At 43.6% G+C, this 24,630-nt stretch overlaps 1 protein-coding gene across 3 annotated transcripts in view; it reads right to left on the minus strand.

The window, feature by feature from the left end:
• Positions 1-20,919, minus strand: part of cpne5a (copine Va) — a 98,551-nt gene extending 77,632 nt beyond the window's left edge. For all 3 annotated transcript variants that reach the window (XM_048241490.1, XM_048241489.1, XM_048241488.1), the window contains exon 1: positions 20,452-20,919. In XM_048241490.1, the coding sequence (XP_048097447.1) occupies positions 20,452-20,561 (110 nt within the window). In that variant the 5' untranslated portion in view covers positions 20,562-20,919. The remainder of the gene's footprint in view (positions 1-20,451) is intronic.
• Between the last annotated feature and the right edge of the window lie 3,711 nt (positions 20,920-24,630).

Raw genomic sequence — 24,630 nt, forward strand, 5'->3', positions numbered from 1 at the left:
GGGGTGAGAGTGAAAGATTTAGAGAGAGAGAGAGAAAGAGAGAGAGAGAAGGTGAGGGTGAGAGAGGAAGCGAGGATGATGGAGAGAAAGTGAGAGTAAGGGAGAGAGAGAGAGCAAAAAGTGGGCCCAATTAGGCTGGTTAGTCATCAGTCACCATGTACATTTACTAAAGGTCAGCTGGAGCCCCAGGGCTGAATCTAAGACAAGGACACAGCTCTCTAGACTTCCTGCAGACCCATTCATTTACATACAGCAAGGACAGGTGCCTCTGAGTTACAAACGTCCAGTATCAGGGGCCATTCACAGTACATACACATATATACATATACATATACATACCAATACAGTACAGCATAAACAGTCTCATGTACCATATACTGTACATTCAATATATCCATCATTCAATATGCATCATACAACATACGGTAAATGTTATTGATATGATGTGGTAACACATAGTCTACTGTACATGTGGAGGCAACCATTGTGAAATGTGTAACAGTAGGGGGTGGGAATGCTGAAATGCATTTGAAAATTCTAAACAAACACAAGTGCTTAGTGAAGGTATGGGTCAAATTAGGGTTGAAAATCTCTTTGCTCTTGTGCCAAAACTGTGGAGATAGTTGTGGACTTCAGGAGGAATCCAGCCTCACTAGCCCCCATCATACTCCATGAGTCCCCAGTGAACATCAGCATAACATCAGCTCCCTCATCAAAAAAGCACACCAGAGGATGCACTTCTTGCGGCAGTTGAGGAAATTCAACCTGCCAAAGTCGATGATGGTGCACTTCTACTCTACCATCATAGAATCCATCCTCACCTCCTCCATCTCCATCTCGTATGCTGCTGCCACTGCTAAGGACAGGGGAAGACTTCAGCACATCATCTGCTCTGCTGAGAGAGTGATTGGCTGCAGCCTGCCTTCTCTCCAAAGTCTGTACATTTCCAGGACCCTGAGGCGGGCAGGAAAGATCGCTGCAGACCCCTCCCACCCCGGACACAGTCTTTTTGAGACACTCCCCTTTGGCAGAAGGCTGCGGTCCATCATGACCAGGACCTCACGCCACAAAAACAGTTTCTTCCCCTCTGCAATTGGTCTCCTCAACAAAACATAGCCCCCCTTTCTGTGTAGTGTTTTTGTCCTTGCATCTGTCATATATATATATATATATAGTTCTATATTATATTATATTATATTATATTATATCATATTATATTATATTATATTATATTATATTATATTATATTATATTATATTATATTATATTTGTATTTAAATACTTTAAATACTAAAATTATTCTGAAGATCTGTTTGAAAAGCTAAAGCAGATAAAGCTTCATCTTACATCGTTCCTCAACACCTGAGTTTATTCTCTTCAGCAGTTATAGAGAACCTAACCGAAAACACGGGGAAAGCCAGCAGAGATATGTGAACAGATGTATAGAGTTGCATGTTACTGAGCTGTGCATGTAAGTGAGATTTTCCTCAGAATATTGTGTCAAGAATGAGAGCCTAAGCCTGGCAATGCCGCCTGAAATCCCTCAAGATCAATTCTCACTCTGAGGTGATATGCTGTAGATGCGGTGAGGGCAAAAACAGCAGGTTATCACAGATTTGCTGATCGGTACAAATCTTAAGGTTGGATCCCGAACTAAAGGGCAAAGCTATGTTTTTCATACCACCCCCAGACCTGAATCTTATAAGCCCTGACAGTCAGAGAGAGCACAACCAAAGCAGTATAATAACTGCAGTCTGTGATGGTTTATTCTGTGGGATGCACTCTAAATGTACTGTAGATATTGGTAGGCTACCAACATACACCCTCAAATATTCCTGGTACCAACATCCACTAAGCGGTACTGGTACCCACATGTATCACCAGCTAAGCCAATACACACACATGGGGAAGGGACGTAGAGAACGCTGTTTAGTATTGTGGTGTATTGAGATCCCATTAAGAGCCACTCTCGTATTTGACTCTACAGGACCGAAACATAACTTGCCAAGTACATATGGACACGAAACAGCTGTCAACAAGACAAGGCTGCCCCAGCTCCAGTATGGCTTTTTAATGCCGTTTAATTGCTGTTAAATGTCTCATCCAAATACAATAGATTCCACAGAAGGCTGAAGTACCATTAGAATAATGGATGAATCTGTTAGGGGTTATGGGGGAGAAAGTTTTTGGTTTAAATTGAAAAAGTCATTATGTGCTCAACACAAATGCATTTTATGTTCTGTTGCCTTGTGTGATATTGTACTTTAAGGCTTGGTTGTCTGTTTCAAACAAGTGAGTGATGTAAATGCATATGTGTGTGTGTGTGTGTGTGTGTGTGTCTTAATTAACTCCTGAATAAAACATGTAAATGCTTTCTTTAATAATCCAACCAGCAGTCCTACTTCGGGCGCATCATAATGCACACACATATCTGCATTATATACAGCCTACTGTCTAATTCACACCACTAATTGTTAATTTCCTGTGTTAAACACAAAGTGATTTCCAAGGCCAGATGCGCGTGTTTGTTTGTTGCTAGGATGAAGCGGTACCATTAGTCACTTGTTAATTGAAGGTATTAGTGCACCGGTTGAACTCTCAATGACATCACTTCATTCATTACACCCTCTGCAACAACCATTATCAAAGGCAGTCATCTTTCTCTCTCTCTCTATCTATCTCTCACACAGCACTGTGTGTGTGTGTGTGTGTGTGTGTGTGTGTGTGTGTGTGTGTGTGTGTGTGTGTGTGTGTGTGTGTCCTGCTAATGATACCACCATTAAAATATGAGTCACCTAATCAGCTCCTGTCTCTGTCACAATGAGACATGCCCTGGGTCTGCATGAAGACATACTGTTCATGACATCCTATCTACAGTCATGTGGACAGCATAATATATTGATGGGCATACAGAATGTGCAACATGCACATATAAATGTATAAAACACATATACTGTACTATGTGTGTGTATGTACAAATGTAAGGTATGTGAGCATGCATGCCGACACACATACACAAGCTGTACAGTATGTGTGAGTGTATGCACACACATTCAGTTGCATGCTCTCTCTCTCACCCCCACACACACACACACATTATTACATACATACATACACATAGATAATTCTTAATCCCAACAAATTTTGCTTCATTTGCTGCATGCTGTTTGATGAGCTTCCTCAGGCATGTCCTGTCTGTTTTCCATACTTATGAGCGCTGGGGGTTTGCAGCTCAGGGCTGTCTCATATTTTCTAATCAGGTTACATCAGGTTGTCCTCGAGGCTCAATAATTTGATTTAAATATTCATGTTCAAAATGATTTGGCTGCCTACTATTTGCACCTGGGATTTCAAAAGAAAATGATTAAATCAATCCTTTTCTCTTTTTTTGAGGCATTACCACTTCTGGTTGGGGGAAAACAAATTTGCATTCCATTATTGCTACGAGTGCAATTTACCTTACTTTGAGCCTCGCCCTGGCTCACACTGCTACAGTCAAAAACAATCTTTCCCTGATCCTGTTTTATGAGGGAATTTACTGAAAGTACGCCAGACAACACAGTGGTCCGCTGTCTTTTTCAACCTTCCAGAGGAAAGTGAGTTTGGCTCCTTTTTCAAACTTTTTCTTTTTCTAAAAAAGGGGCCACTTCCTCTCGTGAAGTATGCCCAGGTCTCAGTAAGCTTTCTAACAAATAATTGCTTACATCCAGAGGCCAAGGACTGCAATGAGGAGCAGCTGAATTGCCCTTTTAGAGAGGAGCCACCCATTTATACTGCAGAAGGCCATCAGGGGTGCTACCCAATGAGTCTGAGTGATGCTTGACTTGGTTATAAAGAAACAGAGCAAAACATTCACTGATTAGTGTGAGGACGCTTCAGAATACAAATGACTGTATATGTGGCAAACATGTGAGTGAGCGAGAATAAAATCAGCATAGGCTCCTCAGAGACAACACCGAAGCTATTTGGTTTACCGTCAAATCAAATCATCATGTCGTTAGCTTACGGCAACTTCGCGTATTGGGAAATGCAATTGAATGCGTTAAATATGCCTTATTTATTAAAATGACCAGCTAAATCAAAATGGATCTATAAACATATCATACATGACTATTCCCTGAAACTCCGAAGACATAGCCGATGGTTAACCTGACCCTAGCCAGATGAATTTCGCTCCGCCTAGCTCCACTCATCCATCTGGAACCGATCCATTGAAGTGTTGCTTCAGAAGGCTGGGCCTAATCAAAAAATGCTTGCATATGATTGAATAAGCCACTTGTCCGTCATCTATTGACGTGCTACTATAACCACTCACATCGAAGCCAACCCGTGACGCTAATAACAGTGTCACAGTCGCTTCTACGCTTATGTCACATCTATGAAACTCCCCGCCCCTGCGCCCTGATTGGCTGAACCATAAAGTCGGTTGCAGAAATCACTCTCAATGGAAGAGGTCCCAGATGGATGTGAGTGAAGCTAGGCTGAGCTATAGCGGAACGAAATTCATCTGGCTAGGGTCAGGTTAGCCGATGGTAGCATTAAAAAAGTACGAGTTAATAGACCCCAAAAGCTGAGTGAAGTACTTCAGCATTGCTTTTCAGACTAAGCACAGAATAAAGGGGCTCTCCCAGAACGCTCTTAATTGGGCCCTGAACGGAAAAGAGTGACAACTTGAGTAGAGTTGTAGAAGGCGGAGGCTTCCTGCTCTTCGCCTAACCAGCCATTTGGCTGACAGTTATCTGGGCCCATCAGTGAGGAGGAAGCCCTGGACAGGCCTTCAGTTCTGCCAGCCTCACCATGCTCTTCACTGTGGTTCCGCAGTGAGCAAGAGAGCATGGCGAAGAACTCACTCAAATTGGCCCCTTAACATCTTTTGACATGTAAGAGCCAACGCGCCGACATTTTCTAGGCCACTGAGTTACTTTTCTCCCGTAGTAGACATACTGTTCTGTCACTTCCCGAAAGGAACAGAAATATGAAATATGAACTGAGAGGCAGGGACATTACAGTAATATTCTCTGCTGGTCAGGGAGTCATTAAATTAATCGAGTGAGAAAATACTTAATATTGATCCCAAAGCAGGCCACTTTATTGAAGGCAGTTTCCCTGTTAATAAAAAGACAAGCAAAACTACTCTAAACTACAAATGAGGCCCTTGCAGTCATGTCGCAGTGAGAACTCTTGTGTTCGTTCACACACAATACATCCATCAGGGGGATTTTGAACATTCTAACAAAAGATTTCGTTCTGCAACAATCCTGTCTTTGGAGTTGGCAACGAGACTCTACTGTGACATGTAAAGGAAATGCTCATTATGAGCTTCACCTTCATAGGGAGATAGACAAGCAGACAGACAGAAAGACAGATAGACAGATAGATAGACAGATAGATAGATAGATAGATAGATAGATAGATAGATAGATAGATAGATCGATAGATGGATAGATGGATGGATGGATGGATGGTAACTATTTTGTAATCGGTGAGTGGTGAGCCCATTTTTCCCTTGAGCAACCGCCCTTTAAAATGTCTGTGCGCGGCCGTGGCCTCAGTGCAGTAAGGGCACTGCTCCTGTAATTAGGGGGAATTAATCAAGAGCCGGCGCGTGAGAGACTCCTGAAGGGGTCCCTCTCTGGACGCTTCACTGGGGTCGTAATTAATTTGCAGGCCCTCACGAGGGCGGCGGAGCGGAGTGGAGCATATGCCCCCGGTGGCATTTTCATATGTGCCAACCTGCGATCCCTCACCCCTACTGCAGCACACCGCACCACATGACCTGACTGGTGGGCACCGTAATTGGCACCTTTCACCCAGGAGAGAGCATCTAGTTTGGCGAGCTAGCTTTGAAATAGAAATCGGCTGCCACCCCAGTCATGTGGATCGCGCGTCCAGATTTAGAACGGCAGAAAACATTCTGACACACCCACACACGTACACAGACATGGACACACACCGGCTACTGGGCACACACTGGGACACAGACAGTCACTTCAATGCAAAAACACACACTAACCTCAAATGCACAGACACATACACACACAAACGCTCCAACACATACAAACCTCAAATGTACAGACACACAACACACGGACACACACATAAATCTCGAATGCGCGCACACACACACACACACACACACACACACAGACAGTTGAGGCCAGGTCAGCCTTTCGATTTGTATTTTTTATGTGCCCAGCAGTGCATGGTCTATACAAAAGGACATGGACCACATGCACTCTACATTCTCCTGATGACCACCACACACACACACACACACACACACACGCACACACACACACACACACACACACACACACACACACACACAAGTCCTCTCATCTCAGCAGTAAAAGCCACAGCAAGGTCAGCCGCCAGTGAGGCTGTCTCTCAGCCGGGCCTCAATTTGCTCTATTTCAGCGATCAGCGCCACAGCGCTACGCAGTGCAGGGCTGCCATCGCAGGGCCATCACATCGGCTGGCCGCTAAAACGCCACGGCACACAACTAATGGGGGGAGCGAGGACGCATCGGGCCATTTAGAGTCCCAGTCGTCCCCTGGCTCAGAGTCTCTTCCACCCCACCCCACCCCAGAATCACTCCCAACAACCCACCCTGCATGCCCTCCGCCTCTCTCCACCAGCACTCCTCAGTCCCCTCTAATAATCCTGACTAGGCAGTAGGTGGGCTGCAGAAACTTTCCCTTCTCTGTTCGTGGTGGTGTATCGACTTCATATCACACACGGGTGAAGAGCTCCCTGGTCAGCCCAAGTGGCTTCATTAACGTCACATATGAGCTATGTGCCCACTCCCTGCCCCCCTTTCCCCCCTTGTGCCCACGCAATGGCAATTAAGGATAATAAAGACTACAACAACAAAACAACCATGTTTGCACTAAGACAGCACAGTGACCTCGACCAGTGTGCAATTAACACCATTCCCTACTTGCCCGAGGCTACTATGATTATCTCCCTCTCATTCTCCCTGACCCAAATCCCGAGGTATTCCCAGCTTTCCGTTTATTAAAATCAGACTAGTAGTTATGCAGGCGTATCACAATCACACACAGCAGGGCTGCAGGGAGTTGCTGCATAAGGGAGTGTAGCTCTGCCGACTCCAGTTCCCTGGCTTGGATCTTGCCCAGATCAGAGGGCTGTGCTATGAAGTGAGGTTACTTGCTTATCCAGGTAACTTCAGGTATTGAAAAAAAGAACAGCAGATTGAGTATCCATGATTTAAAAAGTCACATATTCTTTTGAGATAAGTGGTTACTCCTGAATCTACCTAGATAAGTCAGTAAGCTCACTTCCTAGTACAGGCCTCTAGTCAGCACATGTCAGATCAGGGCCCAGCCCAGTAGCCAACACAGAGTCTGAGAGTTGACACCATCAACAAATAACTGTTTAACATCCCAAACAAACTACTATCATCAACAAATAATCATTACCTGAACTCAACGAAACAAAAATGCTCAACACTCCACAACTTCATTTTGTTAGCAAAATCAACATTATCTCATCACATCATCAATAAATCACCGCAAAACATCATAAACGAATCACTACTTCAACTAATTAAAAATCCACTACGGTACTTATCATCATAATCATCAGAACTGACACTGACGTACTGTAAGGCAGCCTGCAAGAGAATAGAATGGAAAGTTAGTGTGCAAACTCTACATACTTTACACAATACTTAAAATGTTCAGAGGGTGACTACCAGAGTGAGAGACGGGAGAGCAGAGAAGTCATTTTCAAAACTCAGAAAAGGAGATCCATCTCTGCATGGTGCCCGAGGCTAAAGGCGCTGCCGCTCTGCAATTTTGCAGTGGATTGTAATCAGCACCCCTTTATTTATTTTCAAGGTGGGCGTTGTTCTCTGCCCTGCAGGGGATTATGGGCCAGGCAGCGGCAGCCAATCAGATCAGTGAGAAACACTGCGGAGCACTCGTTAATCTACACACATACAGCCCCCAAGTTTTCTCAGTGACTTTGGTGCACTTCTCGAATCATACTGCACATTTGCACAACAGTTAGTACATTTTTCAAAACAATTAGTGCAAATTGACTGGGTGTGTATGACTGTATGTATGCTGCTAATGATGTTATATGTTTCTATTTATTTTTTAGGTAACGCTGGCACAAATTATTAATTATTTTTTACATTTATTTATTTTTCTTTTTTTATATAGACTCTATGAACGAGGCACTGACTGGAGAGCACTTTACATTTTGCTGTACCTGTGACAATGGCAATATACTGTAGATCTTTTCTATTCTAAATCGCATATTGGATAACCTGCAAAAGCGTGTATCATGATGCTATTATTTTGTCTTGTTGTCAATGTGACAGTTTACTCTGTAAGTATTTTCTAATGAACAAGGCACAAGGCAGCACTATTTTCTATTTCAAAACTACAAAGTTACACATTATTGTCTATGGAAGGGGTTGATTGCAAGACAGTGGATATCAAAGTTTTTTTTTTGTTGACAGACATTGTGACTATAAAGAAAAAAAGGCTTTTACAGCATTGTGCAAATGAAAAATGGCAAATATACACCTCTTGGTCAGAGCTGTGCACCACTGTACATCTTTCTATACATCCTGATGTTCCTGTCTGTCAGGTCACCTACATTTATGTGCTAGACAGACTATGACAACTAGTTATGAGTAGTTCAACACATTTGCATGTAATGACACATGAGTATAGTGCATTTTGAACAACATGACATTAGCCATTGAAAATAAAAAAAAACAGCAGACATTTGTACAAAATCCGTTGCATGGATGATATGGAGTTTGAACAAAGAGTTTTGTTACCATTATGATCTGAGAAATGTGCCAAAGCAACTGAGAAAAACTGTAACTCTGATATTAAATAATTTCTGTAGGAGAATCGGTAGCTGCACACATAGAATTACAATGGATGGCATAAAAAAGACCACACTGTTTAATGTTCAAATCGTATTACTTTACTCTATGGGTTTTCATCGTGTATGTATGCTTTATGGATATAACTTTGCTATTCCTTTTGATAATTAATTAAAAATATGTAATATAGAACAAATTGCACATTGCATCAACACACCCACGGGTGAATCTATAATCTACTGTACCTAGCACACAACTGGGAACTGGACTGTTTGTTCTACTCTGTACTGATGCTATGGTTGCAGAACCCCTCTGGAATGAAGAGATGGAATTGGTTCGGGAATTAGAATCCTCGGCTGAGCTTATAGCTCCACCTGAGGAATAAAGTCTGGGGGTGGAGAGACCTTAATTGCTTTGATCCCTGTTAGGAAGGTACCCACCATCTCCTCCTCCTACACACACACACACTCTCTCTCGCTCTCTCACACACAAACACACACCACACACACAGACACACCACAACACACATTTACTCCAAAGGGCAATCTGGAGGCCGCATTAAACTCTACCCTGCTTCCCTGCCCTGGTGATCGATCCACAGCGCCAGATGTTTTCTTTCCCACCATCTGTTAGCGGGCTTGGGCCAGCCTCTGCCAGCCTTCCCCTGGCCACTGGCTCCCTGCCAGGACTCTAAAAGCTGATCCAGAGCCCCTGAACACCCTACGTCACGGCACACCTATGCCATCCTCCAGCCCTCCTCCCCACTCCTCTAGCACTGAGAAAGCCTAATGAGTAGAGGCAGGTGCTGTTAGTGCCGCTCTAGCTTCGCACTTGGACAAGATAGTGGCTCAGGTTATATCTTATTTATAATCATCATGCATATTAAATTTATGAGCGTGAAATGTGGAGTTTTTAGTGAGCAGATGTTAGAGTTTAGTGTTTGTGCTTGCTCAGAGTTGAGTCAGAGTAACTACTGTACTGGCATATGGAGGAATTATGTAAAGTTTTTACTTTATGGATTTGATGCTGACCAGAGTTGCGTAAAAATGCCTTTGACCGTCTCTCTGGAAAATGAAAAATCTGTTTTTATATTCTTCACCCATTCTTCCTCTCTCTCTCTCTCTCTCTCTCTCTCTCTCTCACACACACACACACAACACACACACACACACACACACACACACACACACATACACACACACACACAGACACTTAAAAATGTTTTTGGTTATCAGATATCTTTGAACTTGATTCATGTAGTAGCGAACCAAGTTCAAAGATATCTGATGTTGTCACATCTTTACGATGAGATTGATTGCAATCAAATATCTGCAGCCCAGCAGCCTTCATTCTGTGCCTAATACAGTGAGATGCAGAGCCCCACACAGTAGTGCCACTGATCCCAGTCCAAATCGGCCCTTCACTCGCTGGCATCAGTATTTTGTTTACTGCAGACTTCTGGGTCACCGCGGTAAAGGTATCAGTGCATCTGACACCCTCTTGGGGTCCAGTGCCACAAAATCTTCACTCATGAATAATTATATGCACTGCAGCACTTTGAGATGGTAGCCAGTCAGCTGCAATTCAAACATCACACACACACACACACACACACACACACCAAACACCAATACCACCACCAGCAAGATTCTCCCAAAGAATAGCAAACTGAATTTTGGCCCCTGTGTCTCGTCATGGTTACTTAAAAATTTAGCAGCAAAGAAAAAGTGGACAACCTCTCTGTGATTCTGCATCTCTCTAACAGATATGTCCTCAGGCCAAAGCCTTCAAAGCCCAACTCACTGGCTCACGGATGCAGTTTTAAAGCATAGGCAAACATAACGGGGTTCAACCACCAAGAATCTTCACAGAATTGATAAAGTGAGTAGGGTTACATCTGCAGTAACAAGACAGACATAGAAATATGTGTTTAAGTATGCTTAAAATGATTTTTGCAATTCTTGCAAATGTCTGCTATTCATGGGAATTGCCTCCCGTTCCTTCAATGGATGGTACATATGATAATCATCAGGCAGCAATGCCCATGTTTCCAGATCTGTCATTATAACCAGACAGTATTGACAACAGAGCGGCTGATTCCTGTGCTAAGATAAGTTCAACAGACCATCTTTTCTTTTCAGTGCCTGTTCTTTTCTCAGACGCTATCAAAAACCTGTCCTAAACTGTATAATTACACTGAGTCCTGCTATACTGAGCTGGGATCGAGACTTTAATATATACCTCTGGAGGAAACACGGCAGAAATATATAGAGTTTATATACTATGCAATGCTAACATAATGCATCAGGTGTTGTTATTTGAGAGAAACTTTACATTACAGTCACTTTACAGTCACCGACTCATGTTGGTAAAAATACATTATACAGGTTATCTGTTGAATGGTCCTTCCCCCCCAAAAAATTAGTTTTAACATCATTGCTTGACTCATTATGCAAAATGAATCATCTTATGGGCAGGGCAGTGCACATCATACATTTCATAAAGCAATTTCATACAATATTGACCAAACATCATAAGGCAATTTCTCCAAATCTTGATCAAACAGCAAATGCATTGGTATATTCATGCTGATTGTGTATAAATATCTGTTGCATGGTTGCATGCTGAATAGTCCTTAGGCCTTATATTTTATCTTATGAGTCATTACTTGCAAAAGTGTTGAATTACTTGTCCTAACAAGTTGTTATAATCTGTCAAGAATATACATATGTGGCCTGACAGGAATGTCAGAATGTATAGAAATATTTACCCACAGTATAGAGTAAATCTGGCTTACAGTGGTGCACAGCTCTGCCCAAGGGAGATTTCCTATGTTTCACTAAACATTTCTGTACATTTCTTCCTTTGTAGAATGCTGTAAAAGCTTTTGTTTTGTTTATACTGTAACAATGTCTGACAACAAATGGCAGTACAAACAGTATAGTACAGTAACATCTTTTTTAAACATATCCAGTATTTCACAATCAAAGCGGTGCTTTGCCGGTGCTATGCCCGAAAATAGTTCCAAATCTAAATTGGTCTAGTAAATCCCTTCGTGTTAATTTGCATTGATATTTGTACTCGATGTGAATGTACAGGTTACGAGAAATAATTATAAAAAATCTTGAGTTATTTGATTCACTTTTGCAACGACATGCTAGCTGGAATCGCCGGATTACAGCGACTACGCTAAGCTAAAGCTAACCGGCCCGTTTCTAGATTAGGACAATCACTGGGTCGGCTATAAAACGCTTTGGCTCACTCATCCAACTCTAGGGACTGCGGGGAGTGACCCAATTTCACCTAGGGGTGGCATATTCCTTTAAAGGGACCATAGAGTGGATGAAGGAGTATTTTATCTTGTTCTCTGATGTTGACATAGAAGGTATGCAACTTTGGTTTGTTAGGAAAATGGTCAGATGTTATTTTACAAGCCCATTTACAACCCTGTAAATAGGCTGGAGAATAAAACGGCCCATTTTAGCAGATATCTAGGGCTCCCTCATGGTTTTCTGGCATCCACATAAATAATTAATTGCCTCTCGACTACTCATGCAGGCTCCAGCTTCTATCTGAATCTCCAACCTATGCTCCAGAGCCCATTTACTGGAGCGACAGACTCATAGCACCCATACACATTGCGTCGTAGCTATGTTTAAACCAGAATTGGAGGAATTATAGAGGAAGAATCAGTCTCTCAAAGATTGGAATTAAAGGTACATTAGATTTTTTACACTTTGATTTTCACCTTAATATAACCTTTACGAAGCCAATTTGATGGTAAACGAACTTGTAATAGGCAAATCATTCATCTAGCATAGCTATACCACATAGACCATAGACAGTAAAAGATATGGACACAGCCTTCCCATAGACTTCGAACAAGACGAGTGAAGCCAATTTGAACCCATTTCCTGTTGGTCGACCCCGGTTCTCATGGATCCTCAGTCCAGGAGAGTGAGAAACATGTGACGGACTGAAACACAGTAACTCATCTGGTAGCCGTGCCAAGAAAATTGATAACTTGCAGAGTGCTGCCAGTTTGAGTGCAGCTTTTGGTGGGGATTTTTTCTGACGTAGAGCCAAAAACATCACTTAAAGGTCCAGTATGTAGGAAATAATGGAAAATAAACTATAACCATTCCAAAAATGATCACCATATGTTGTCAGAGAGTAAGGAAACACGATGAATTGAAGTAATGGCTTATTTGACAACATTACTCTAACCGTAAAACCCCGTAAAACCCATGAAAAAAAATGAGTTACGGGGCGGAATCTCTTGGAATTTTCAATTATGTTTTGAACGATTAATTCTAGAATAGTGTATTAATAATGGGCTAGCGCGTCCTCCTATTTGGGTTGCCAAATTAGCAAAGGCCAACTGTCAACAGCTGTCAGTTGTAGTCATGAACGCCTACGAGAGGCAGGAAAATTTCCAAAATTAAAACAAGAAACAAATTAAGTGGACATCGGAGGAGCTTCCTGAGATGGTGACGTCTTCGTCAAACGAAGAATATCAAGTCTGACGCAGAGCTGGCCATATTTCTCCACAACAGGTAGCCTAGGCTAAACTTCATCTGCATCGCTAACTTCAGCTAAATATGTTACGTTGGTTAGAGAGGTATTTTTTGTTTTCACTGTTTCCGTATGTGTAGCTGGGTCATGGTTGGAGAAACGTTAAAGCAGCTGCAGGTCAACTAACGTTAGCTGAGTCTTCATTACATCTGGCAACCCAGAAGAGGCTCGCGTCTGGTAGTCTTGAGAACGTTCACCAGTGTTTTGATTTTGGCCTACAGAACGTTCGGTAACAATCCTACAAATCGCACCTTTAATTGTTTGATGCTTTCCTAAATATCTTACCCGTGGACTTTCCCCCCCGAGTTTCTTATCGAGAGAATATGGTTACTTTGCTCCTGTGCGACGCTAAGTCGCATGCTCATTACATCATGATAGCATTGTTTTCGGAAAAAAGTTTATTACTCAACGGTAAAGTGAGTTACGAGGTAATGATGCCAGTCACCACACAATGTTGTATTTCTCCAAAAATAGAAAAGGTTCATATAAAGACTTAAAATGCTTCAGATGTAATGTTATTTATTTGATGTCAAAGTGACGCCAAAATGAATGGGGGTCAATGGAATGCTAGCTAGAAGTGGTCGATTTCTAGCCTCAGAGCCACCCATAGTGTCTACTCTTTTCCAAACGTTCGCCTACCCTCTTGGCATAGACTATAGCAAGTCGCTACCGCAAATCAGCCGTGCAACATGGTGGTCCAACAAATCTCGCGAGAATTGTGAAATATTACAGTACCTTGGCAGTAGATATAGCTCTTTGGAGATAGTTTTTGCCTGTTGTTAATCCTTCGCCATCGCAACAAAAACATTTTCACTGTGTATAGGGGGTTCATGAGAAATTTGCTATTTACAACAGCAAATATACATGTTTACAAATATAAATATTGCAACACTAGAGGGATCCCCACAGTAGCCAAAAATGCCTAACCTGCATAGTGTACCTTTAAATGTTTCTGAGTGTCAAGAATTGTTATTTTGTAGTTTCTCTACAGTCATAATCATAGCACTTCAGCCCAGACAAAGTTAGCATTTAACCATACTCCTTTAGATGCCCACTAACAGTGTAGTGGGCATCTCGAGCAAAACTCCTAATCCATAAAAAAGTATGTTCAGATCTACAAATTACTATGCTGTCCAAAAATCTGGGCCATTCAAAAATGAGGTGGTAAAAAATTGGATGCTGCTTCGAACTTCAATATTACCATACCATTACTTCAGCATTACTCTCATTCAGAGTTTAGTTTGCTACTGCACTGCTGTAGGCTATCTGATTAGTTTGTGCCTTAAAAGGACCATATTATATTCTTGTTTGCAACAGTGAGATATAATAAACCATTTGACAGGAGAGTGAGTTTGAAGATCTCTAAGCCTGGGCGAGCATGGTGCTACATGGCCAAGCACATTCTAGAAGACTGAGAAAATAATATGTTGAGATTCCAGTTCTGAATCCCTATCTCTCCCTTGGACCTCAATTGCTTTGACATCTATTATCTGAGGCAAATATCATCTCATTGCAGGTCAGCCCTTTGAGATTCGATCTCTGGAGGCATTGTTTTACCCTTTATTCCTCCATGATTGTCCCCTATGATCTAACAGGTCCTGGAACAGCCCCCCTGGAGACAACCGATCATTGGCGCTCGCGTGGCCGGTGGGTTGCCTGTTGACATTTCAATCTGTCGATTGAAACGGTGTGTGTGTGTCTGTGAATGGGTGTGAAGCTCGTCCAGATACAGAGGCGGAGGTAGAGGCCGATAGCTCAGCTGGTCATGGCCGCCAGCAGCTGTTGAATATTGGCTTACATTGACGGCAGGGGCAGTGGTACTGTAGCTCACACAAAGTAGACACACACACAAATAAATTTGACCCAGACTAATAAGAATATGGCCCAGACTTGGAATATCCTACACACCTGCATTTCACTAACTTAAAGAAACATGTCATCCTAGCCTGGTAAACCAGACCCTGGAATCTTTCAGATTAAGGGTCTGGCCACGAGTAATGAAAATGGCCCAATTCGAGGGGCGGCACCAAGCATACATTTGAAACTCTCACTGCACGCAGTTGGATAACGCTACGACCAATCACAACAATTCATCAGTGTCAGTCATCAGTGTAGCTCGCCTTTGTCCCGCCTACACCGATTTGATTGGTCCCTCTCGCTCGAGAGATAGAAGAAATTTGGATCATTGCTCATGGCCAGAGTATCTTGCGGGCACAATTCAAATTGTGCTCTCGCGAGAACTCTGGATTTCCAGGGTAATGTCATCCCACATCAGAGTAACATCCTGTGACACTTACATGTAAATGTACTACAGATGCCAATTTGCTCAAACTTACATGTACAGTATGCCGTCATTTTATGACTGGCCATGAATTAACACATGAATTTTTCAGTACTGATTATTTATTTATACACTGTCATAAACAATCAATCTTGAAACACTTTACAAGAAGTCAAGGCCTTCACCCAAATAAAACAGCATGTGAAAGCTTAACTTTATTTACATGTAAGTATCTTTGGATAAACTTACATGTAAGTATCTTTGGATAAAAGCATCTGCTAAATTGAGTCAGTGTAAATGTAAAGGAAACAGTGACAAAGGTAATAAAGTGAGGTAGGAAATGTGTTAAGGTTGACCCAAGGGGAGACATCTGCCCAAAACCGAAGCCGAAAGGAAGGAGAATTTCGTAGAAAGGAGATTATGGGTGACATCATGTAAGCTGCCTAGTTGCCCAGATACACATATCAGGTGTAGAAAGAAATCAAGAAAGATGAGTAAAATATGTCAGGAAATATTCCAGCAACAACATATCAACCAGCTACAAGGTTGTGGCTGTACTATTAACTTAAAACACCCTAAATACATATTCAAAATACATTCAAGCACCTTCATAGACACCAAGTGACCAAATGACACTTTAAACAATATGACTCTGCACAGTAGGTAAAGGGACTCTGAATGTTCTGAATGATGCTGTTTGGGTTGGATCAGGAACAGACCCCACTGGGGCTGGATCTGTCTGCCTGCCGGTTCTATCACTGAGTTTAGAGGCCACTTTGGGCCACTGCTGCAAGGTCAGGATCAGGGGACAAAATAGATCCAGAGTCTGCTCTCTGTAAACAGTTCATGTTGTTCCCTGTCACTCTAAAAGCACATTGGCTTTGAATCCACCCTGAAACCATAAAGCCCTGCTAGAACAGAGGGGGGTTAGGTGTGGCCTTGAGCCTTCCAGTGGAAAAAAAAAGAAAGAGACAATACAAAGTCAGTATGCAGTATGGATTTCTAGGATTTCTTTAGTCTTGTCCTTTTTTCCGCTTCTCTAATGTCACTTTAAATGGGAGGCCTGATGGATTTGAAGCATCCCCCAGGATTCAGTTTCCCTTCTCATTACCCCATCCAGCAGCAATGCAAACACGCATCTGGGGCAGGCCAATCTGAACTCCAAATGTCACCATCCGCACTGGAATGTATTCATTTATTCCATGTTTTCTTTGAGCTGCCTGATCACACTGTGACTAGCTATGAGGCCGTCTGGAGCCACAGGGGCTGTGGGAGGCCATATGTAATGGGATGTGTGTTAATCTTTCATTGGACATGGAGAGGAGTGAGGGAGAGATGCAGGGGAAAGAAAGAGAGAGAGAGAGAGAGAGAGAGAATGTGATTGAGTAAGACAGTGAGAATCAGAGAGAGAGCGAGATAGTGAGAGAGAGAATGATTGAGTGACAGAAAGAGTGAACGAGAGAAGGAGATACAGAATGAGAAAGAAAGAGAGGGACATAAATCAAAGGCCTCCAACGGGCCGTTTGGAGGGGGCCAAATCACACAAGTCTCTCCTCAGGGCCAGTGATGACATTTGCACCACGCTGCTCTTGCGGTCTCAGTGGCATCATGACAAGAACACAACATGCCCCATCGCAAAGAGGAGGAGGAGTGCAATGAAGAGAAGATAGAAGAGGAGGAGAAGAGAAGAGAAGAGAGGAATAGAGAGGAGAGGGAGGGAGGAGAACAGAGGGGGAGGAGAAGAGAAGAAGAGGAGAGGGAAAATGGGAGAGAAAAGAAGGGAAGGAGAAGAAAGGAGGAGAGGATTAGAGAAAAGAGAAAGAAAGGAGAAAGGAGGGAAGACAGGAAAAGAGAGGAAAGGAGAGAAAGAGAGGGGAAGGAAGAGGAGGAGAACCATCATTAATCTGGACCTCAGGGCCATTCTCCAACATCCCCGTCCTGCCACTCCAAAACTCATCTTATAAGCCAGACTTGTGTGAGGGGAACATTAATGGACACTGGGGTGAAATCGCTATCGCTTATTGTAATGCAGGCTTGTGATTCGCGTCACGGCCTGGCCTGGTGTGTCCTGCTGCTGCATTGCTGTCGTCAGGGTTGCGGGCTGGAAGCTGTGGGCTGCTGGAAACTTTTCAATTATTCACCTCAGGCCCGACGAACAGACGAACGCCGTTTACTACCCGCACCCAGGGCTGCGCCAGATAACGTCCTCCCTCACAGCTGGGCCGAGTGTGTATGTGAATGTGTGTGTGTGGGGGGGTCGCAGATGGGTGGCCTTCCAGATCCCCATGGACATGATTCTGTTGGTGTCGCGAAGAAGCAACGCGTGGGCAGAGGGCAGATTACACGAATCTGCAACCACACACACACACACGCATGCACAGACACAAACTCATATGCACTAATACACACACGGAGACTCAAACTCACAGACACACAAGAAACACAATCACATAAGAGAAGTCCAATCAGAGGAACAATCCCTATCACACAGCTACAGGAAGGTCTTATTTTGATAAGAGGTTATCTGCTCCCAGCGCCCCCACCACCACCGCACACTTCACACTTCTCTTCCTGTCCAATAACAACACTGGGTTATGAGAATTGGGCAAAGGAAAGGGAGTGACACACATGCACACACACACACACACACACACACACACACACACACACACACACACACACACACACACCAATTCGATTTCATCTTTGAGGCAATCCATAGCGCCTCTCAGCCTTACCAAATTAATTACCCACGGCAAATTGTGGCACTGATACCTCTCCTGGCACGGAGCCGAACTCTCGTCTCCTCCCCTCTCCTCTCCTCCACTCCTCTTCTCATGTATGCGCAGGAGGGCAAAAGCTAGGAATTCGATTGCAGGAGGAAGATGCTTTCCATCTCAGCCATCATTTGCTCGCTTTTCTCACTCGAGTATTTACCCTCAGGGGTATATTTTGACAGGACGAAATGAGCCCCACCATTTATATTTACAAATTTCCCAGAGAATTACTACATTTTTTGAGTCAAGATTATTTTTTTTATTTTTTTGAGAATTACACAGCTATTCCATTTCTTTCCACAGTTATCTCTGTCATTGAACATAAGCTGCTCAAACAGTGGAAAAAAATGAGATTGCTGATGCTGAACAATGTGCTTGGCCCATTCATTCTGAACATTGCAATAATTCAATCAGCACCATATTAGAAATATCCCAGAGTTTTCTTCGGGATGGCAGCAACTTTTTTAGTGTAAATGCTGGGGATGATTGAGCAAAATATCTTTGATGAAGATAGTCACTTCAAGCTCTGAGCCTACATTGTTTGCAGGGACAAAACTAATTAAGATGCATAGATCGTTGAACAGAGACAGTATAGCAAAACATAAACACCCAGTCTGTATGTGATAAGGTAAAAACAAGTATACAGGTAATTGCTATGTGTGCAGAAAGATCACCGTGGGGGTTTGTTGTGTACTCTGACAAGCAAACAAATTACATTCATTAAGAAAAGGTTCTTGTGGGCTACAGGCTATCTTACCGACATTAAGATGAAATTGGAAAGCAGCAGTAAGAATTTTATGTAGAGCGTCTATTCACCAGCGCAAGAGATTTTTAAACATACCAAATGCACCTCATCAGAGTTCAATTACTAGGAGGATTTAACCGGTGTGGTGGCAATAAAGAATATGGGAAAGATAAATTTATCTTACAATCTGAAGATATTTCTGCAATATGGTACACATATTTATAGGTTTATGTAATTTTAAAATCAGACAAATTAGGCAGGGTTCAGTGAAAATACTGGCACTAAAAAATCAAAACAACTAAATTAGCATTTAATATCGTGGAAAGTGGCAAATAAAAAAGGGACACTCCCCAAGGCCAACATCTTTAAAGAAAGGAGAAGGCATGAAATATGACGAACTGAGTCCGCTCAGCGGCAGCCGGGCGATGTATATTCAATGAGTCGAGGGACGTGGCCGTCAACTCATGTCGCGGCTAATGAATACCATCAAAGACACCCATCTCTCAGAAGTGGGTTTGTCACAGTATCCCCTGCAGTGTGTTTAGCTCAGGGAGAAAGCGGCCATATGTCTTCAATCAAACACACAGCGTCAAGCACCACACGGACAACACAACATCTGTGTTTTTGACTAAACATGTCCCCACACGCAGTTACTGGGCTGTCAGAAACATGCGTGAGAAATGCAGGTGAAGTTTAGAGAGCTGTTTTTAATCGCTTTGTAGGCTGCAGGGCTCAGCCCATCAGACACCAACCCGGTACAAGTACAAGGTGGGAACTTCTTTTGGAAAAAAGACGGAACCCCTCTGCCGCATGTTGCAACTACAAGCCTTTCAGCTGTGGTTCCACACCCAGTCGACGATTCTGTGCGCCGCTCTGCGAATAGCCCAGGTTACAAAAGTTTTCTGTTAATGTAAGTTACCATGAAAAGAGCGGTCATTCCCGTACTAGCTTTTGCCATATATGATGACTATGAACTTCCAGACGCACAGTAGCCTGCAGTCACAAGTCAATAAGGACCCGTCAATGGCACCAGCGGGCTTTGGAAATCAATTTAATAGATAAACCATATCAATTAAACCATATCTATTAAACTATAAGTGATGTAGCATATGATGTAGCATATGCTACATCACTTATAGATTGCTTCAGATCACATTAGTACGGTACATTAGGTGGTAAAAATATGTTAAAACAAGTAAATACCTGCAAGAGACTGAGATCTCCACTTTGGTGGCGGGGATATTCCCCGTGATTGGGTCAAACTCGCACACGGAGGCACTGTCCTCCTGCTTGTCCGTCACGTCTCCCTCCATGGGTGATGGGGTGCTGGAGGAGCTGCTGTCCACCTCGTACAGCTTGACCTGCTCGGGGTCCCGACGGCAGATGCCAAGATGTGCCACTTCCGGCCAAGTGCGGTTACGAAGAGGTAACACTGCGGAACGGAGAGAGAACGAAGAGGCTGACTACTTTTTCCAATGCAGTTCGAGCGCACTGGGGGTTAAACTGGGTTGCAACCCTTTCCGATCTCTCTCTCAGGTCTGGAAGCTTTTGGGAAAGCGATGGGTTTCTGACTGGTCGAGCGGCTGTAACTGTGGATGCTCTATTCTGCGCTTCACAGTCTTGAGCAGAGAAAGCTCTCTTTTTGCACTGGACCGTTGGGAAAGTAAAGAGACGGGAACTCCTCCCCTCTTTCGCATTCTTTCACATGCTGCAGATGGCACTGCGTGAAGCTTCACAGTTCACTCGATTGATTAGTGGCACAGGCGCCCTCATCTCCTCTCTCACACAGCTGCCTACGGCTATTTGGATCGAATAGTTCTATATGGGTCCATGTCCTGTAGCCTGTCAAAGTTTGAGTTATGCAGTTGTTTTAATATTGTATTTTCTGATACTATCAAATTACTTTGCGGAAATTCTGAGCCTCCATTGCCCCAAAACCAATCTGGCCAAGCCCAGTCAAGCCAAGTTGCATCATAAAACTGTATTACGAATTACGTAAAATAAAAAAAATAAACAACTGGATGCCTTCCTCCAAATAAATGGGGTTCATATATAGGGCAATAATACAGAACATTTGTCATAAAATTCAATATTCGTCTGACTGTGCAATGACAGATAATAAGATCTGAATTATCTTCACTCACTTCTGTGACGGTCCAACAAACTCACTCTCTCTATCTCTCTCTCTATCTCTCTCTCTCCCTTCATCCTCTGTGTGATTGTGTACTTGCTATTATCACTAGCTAATCTGACAATCCAAAAGAGAAAAAATATTGTGTGTGTGTGTGTGTCTGTGTGTGTGTGTGTCTGTGTGTATGTATGTGTGCATGAGAGTGTGCGTGCAAGATAAAGATCAGTGACAGGTTTATTGCTATTCTATAGTATTTTTCTGTGGTAATAGGCCACATATACAGCACACCGTTTCACACATTTTGTTTCCAAGTGTGATTCTCATGAATTTCAGAAATGCGTTTAAAAACCTTATGACCTCATAATCCACACTGATGCATTAAAACACCTACATGCACATGGGAAATCGCGCACACACATGCAAATGACCTGCATGGATGAGAGTGGAAGGACCACTTTCACAGTCTCCTCACAACCTGAGAGGAGGCTGAACACAGCATGTGCTGCCCCACCCCCACCCCGTTCTGGCCCTGATCTGGCCCTGTTTTGGCCCCCCCAGGCAAGGTTTCTGCAGAGTGTCGGCAGTAGTGTGGCGGTTAGTGCAGCCACTGAGACTCCATGAATTTAATTATCCTCCATGCTCAGCGCACGGCCCATTGTTTGTGTTCTTGGACCCCTCGCTGAGCAGCTCGCCTCTGCTTCCTGTTCACCTGCGGCCGAATGCCAGGAGGTAATTACGGGCCGCTAATGTGGACTTAGCAGGGGAGGACGTGTGCAGACGCCCTGGACACAGGCTACAGGGGACCCCACGCTGGGTTGGAAACGTGGCCTAGTCTCATCACCCCCGACCCCCCGTCGCCATTACACCCCCTCACAGATGCGGGGACGGCACCCACACCTTGGCACCCAGGGGTCTCTCAGAGCTTCAGAGGCCTTGACTAAGAGCTGGTGTGAACATAAATGCCGTCTTTAGGATTCAGAAGGTGACTCTCTTTAGGGGAGGTGGAGGAAGTTAAAGAGAGAAGGAAATAGAGTGAGAGAGAGAGAGAGAGAGAGAGAGCTAAAGATGGATGGGGTAGAAAGACCAGGAGAAACATAAAATAAAGAAGGCAGACAAAGAGGTAGGGAAATGAGGAAATAAAAAAGAGAGAATGAAGGATGAAGGAGAGGGAAGGGAAAAGGGGAGAGTGAGACAGAGATGGAGTGAAGAATGGAAATGGGGGAAATAGAAGAGGGAGAAAGGAGAAGAAACAAAAGCAGACAAGAGAGCAACAGGAGGAGGTTAAACCATGACAACATGAGAGATACTGTGTTAAAATAAATCAGAGAATCAGAGACAGAACAACACTGCACAGAGAGAAAAATAAATTAAAACCTCAACCTCTAAAACCTTTGCGTTTCTTGAGTCTTAACCTGCCGTCCAATATCTCTGATTGCATCCTGTGTGGCGCCAGAGGCAATTTGAGAGAGAGAGAGAGAGAGAAAAATGAAGAGAGACAGAGAATTTGTGTGTGTATGTGTGTGTGTGTGTGTGTGTGTGTGTGTGTGTGTGTGTATATATGTGTGTGTGTGTGTATGTGTGTGTGTGTACAGTATATGTGTGTGTGTGTGAGAGAGAGAGAGAGAGAGAGAGATCAATTCAGCCAACCTATATGAAGGAAATCTGCTAGCTTTATGGTTGACAGTTAACCTGATTATCTCCAAGTACTTCTTGCTTACTACCTACATCCATGCAATCTATTTGCCCTGTTGACATCACCATTTTCTTTTCTGCCAACAATGGAAGACATTGAAACAGGTTAGAACTCAATCCAAAGAAACACTATCAGATCCATTCATCAATCACATACCATTTGAAACTGACTCTCACCCAACTTAATCACCTTTAGTGTCTTAATCTAGTCATGCAGGCACAGCACATGCCACTTGACTGTCAAGTGTCTTGTCAAACACAAACGCTCAGGTGAACACACGTCCACATGGAGATGGGATTCCCGGTGACGGGCATCAGCTGTGTGATCACAGGAGAACCTGACGACCTGACAGCACACAGGCAATGGACACCTCCTCTCAACCTGAGACCCCAATAACGAACCTACCAGTCTCAGGCATCAGGGCAGTCACCAGCGGGGGAGATTACACGGGATGTCTACACGCCAGCAGGCAGGTGTGATTTTACACCCCAGTGACTGCATTCATGTTAGCTGAGGTACGGGAGCCCAACTGGGACATAAAGAGGGTCTTTTAAAAGGGCAGTCAGGTGGAGTCCCTGACGGATGGCTGCCAACATAATAGTATAAAAGTTAAAACACGGGACGGTGTGTTCAACAAAAGAGTAATATAACCCCATACATTACACAGGGTGGCCAAGAACATATCACATGTATTTCACAAAAGCTTATTTGAAAGTAGGACTTCAGTCATGACTGATATCATACCATGCAATAGATATCTACACCACCTCCTTGGGACAGATTATCCGTTTGCATGGCTTCTCATACCACTGCTATGCAAACGACACACAGCTCTATCTGTCCTTTGCACCTGATGACCCATTGGTTTCAGTACGGATCTCGGATTGCCTCTCAGACATAGCTACATAGATAAAGGCACACCACCTCCAGCTGAACCTCTCAAAGACTGCACTGCTTGTTCTCCCAGCTAAACCTACCATACAGCACGACATCAACATCAAATTTGATTTCCTGTCTGTTTCACCTACCAGGACTGCAAGAAATCTAGGAGTTGTTCTCGACAACCAACTAACCTTCTCAGATCATGTCGCCTCAGTCGCCCGGTCATGCCGTTTCGCACTCTACAACACACGGAAAATCAGGACTTACTTGACTCAAGATGCCACCCAACTTCTGGTTCAGGCAACAGTGAAACCCCTTCAGATGATTCAGAACGCGGCGGCGCGACTGGTCAACAACCAACCCAAAAGGGCAAATGTCACCCCGCTGCTCATCCAGCTACACTGGCTACCTATGGCGGCCCGCATCAAATTCAAGGCTCTAACGCTTGCCTACAAAGTAGTCTCCGGTTCTGCTCCCGCCTACTTGAATGCCCTCATACAAAAATACGCTACCAGACCGCTGCGCTTCTCAGACGAACAACGTCTAGCTCTACCACCGGTACGCTCAGGCCAATCCAAACTTTTCTCATCTGTTGTTCCTCGTTGGTAAAACACACTGCCAGTTCCTACAAGGGCAGGGACATCCTTCTCCATTTTCAAAAAACTCCTGAAGACCC

Source organism: Alosa alosa, chromosome 4 (genome assembly GCF_017589495.1).
Source record: "Alosa alosa isolate M-15738 ecotype Scorff River chromosome 4, AALO_Geno_1.1, whole genome shotgun sequence".
Taxonomy (NCBI): domain Eukaryota; kingdom Metazoa; phylum Chordata; class Actinopteri; order Clupeiformes; family Clupeidae; genus Alosa; species Alosa alosa.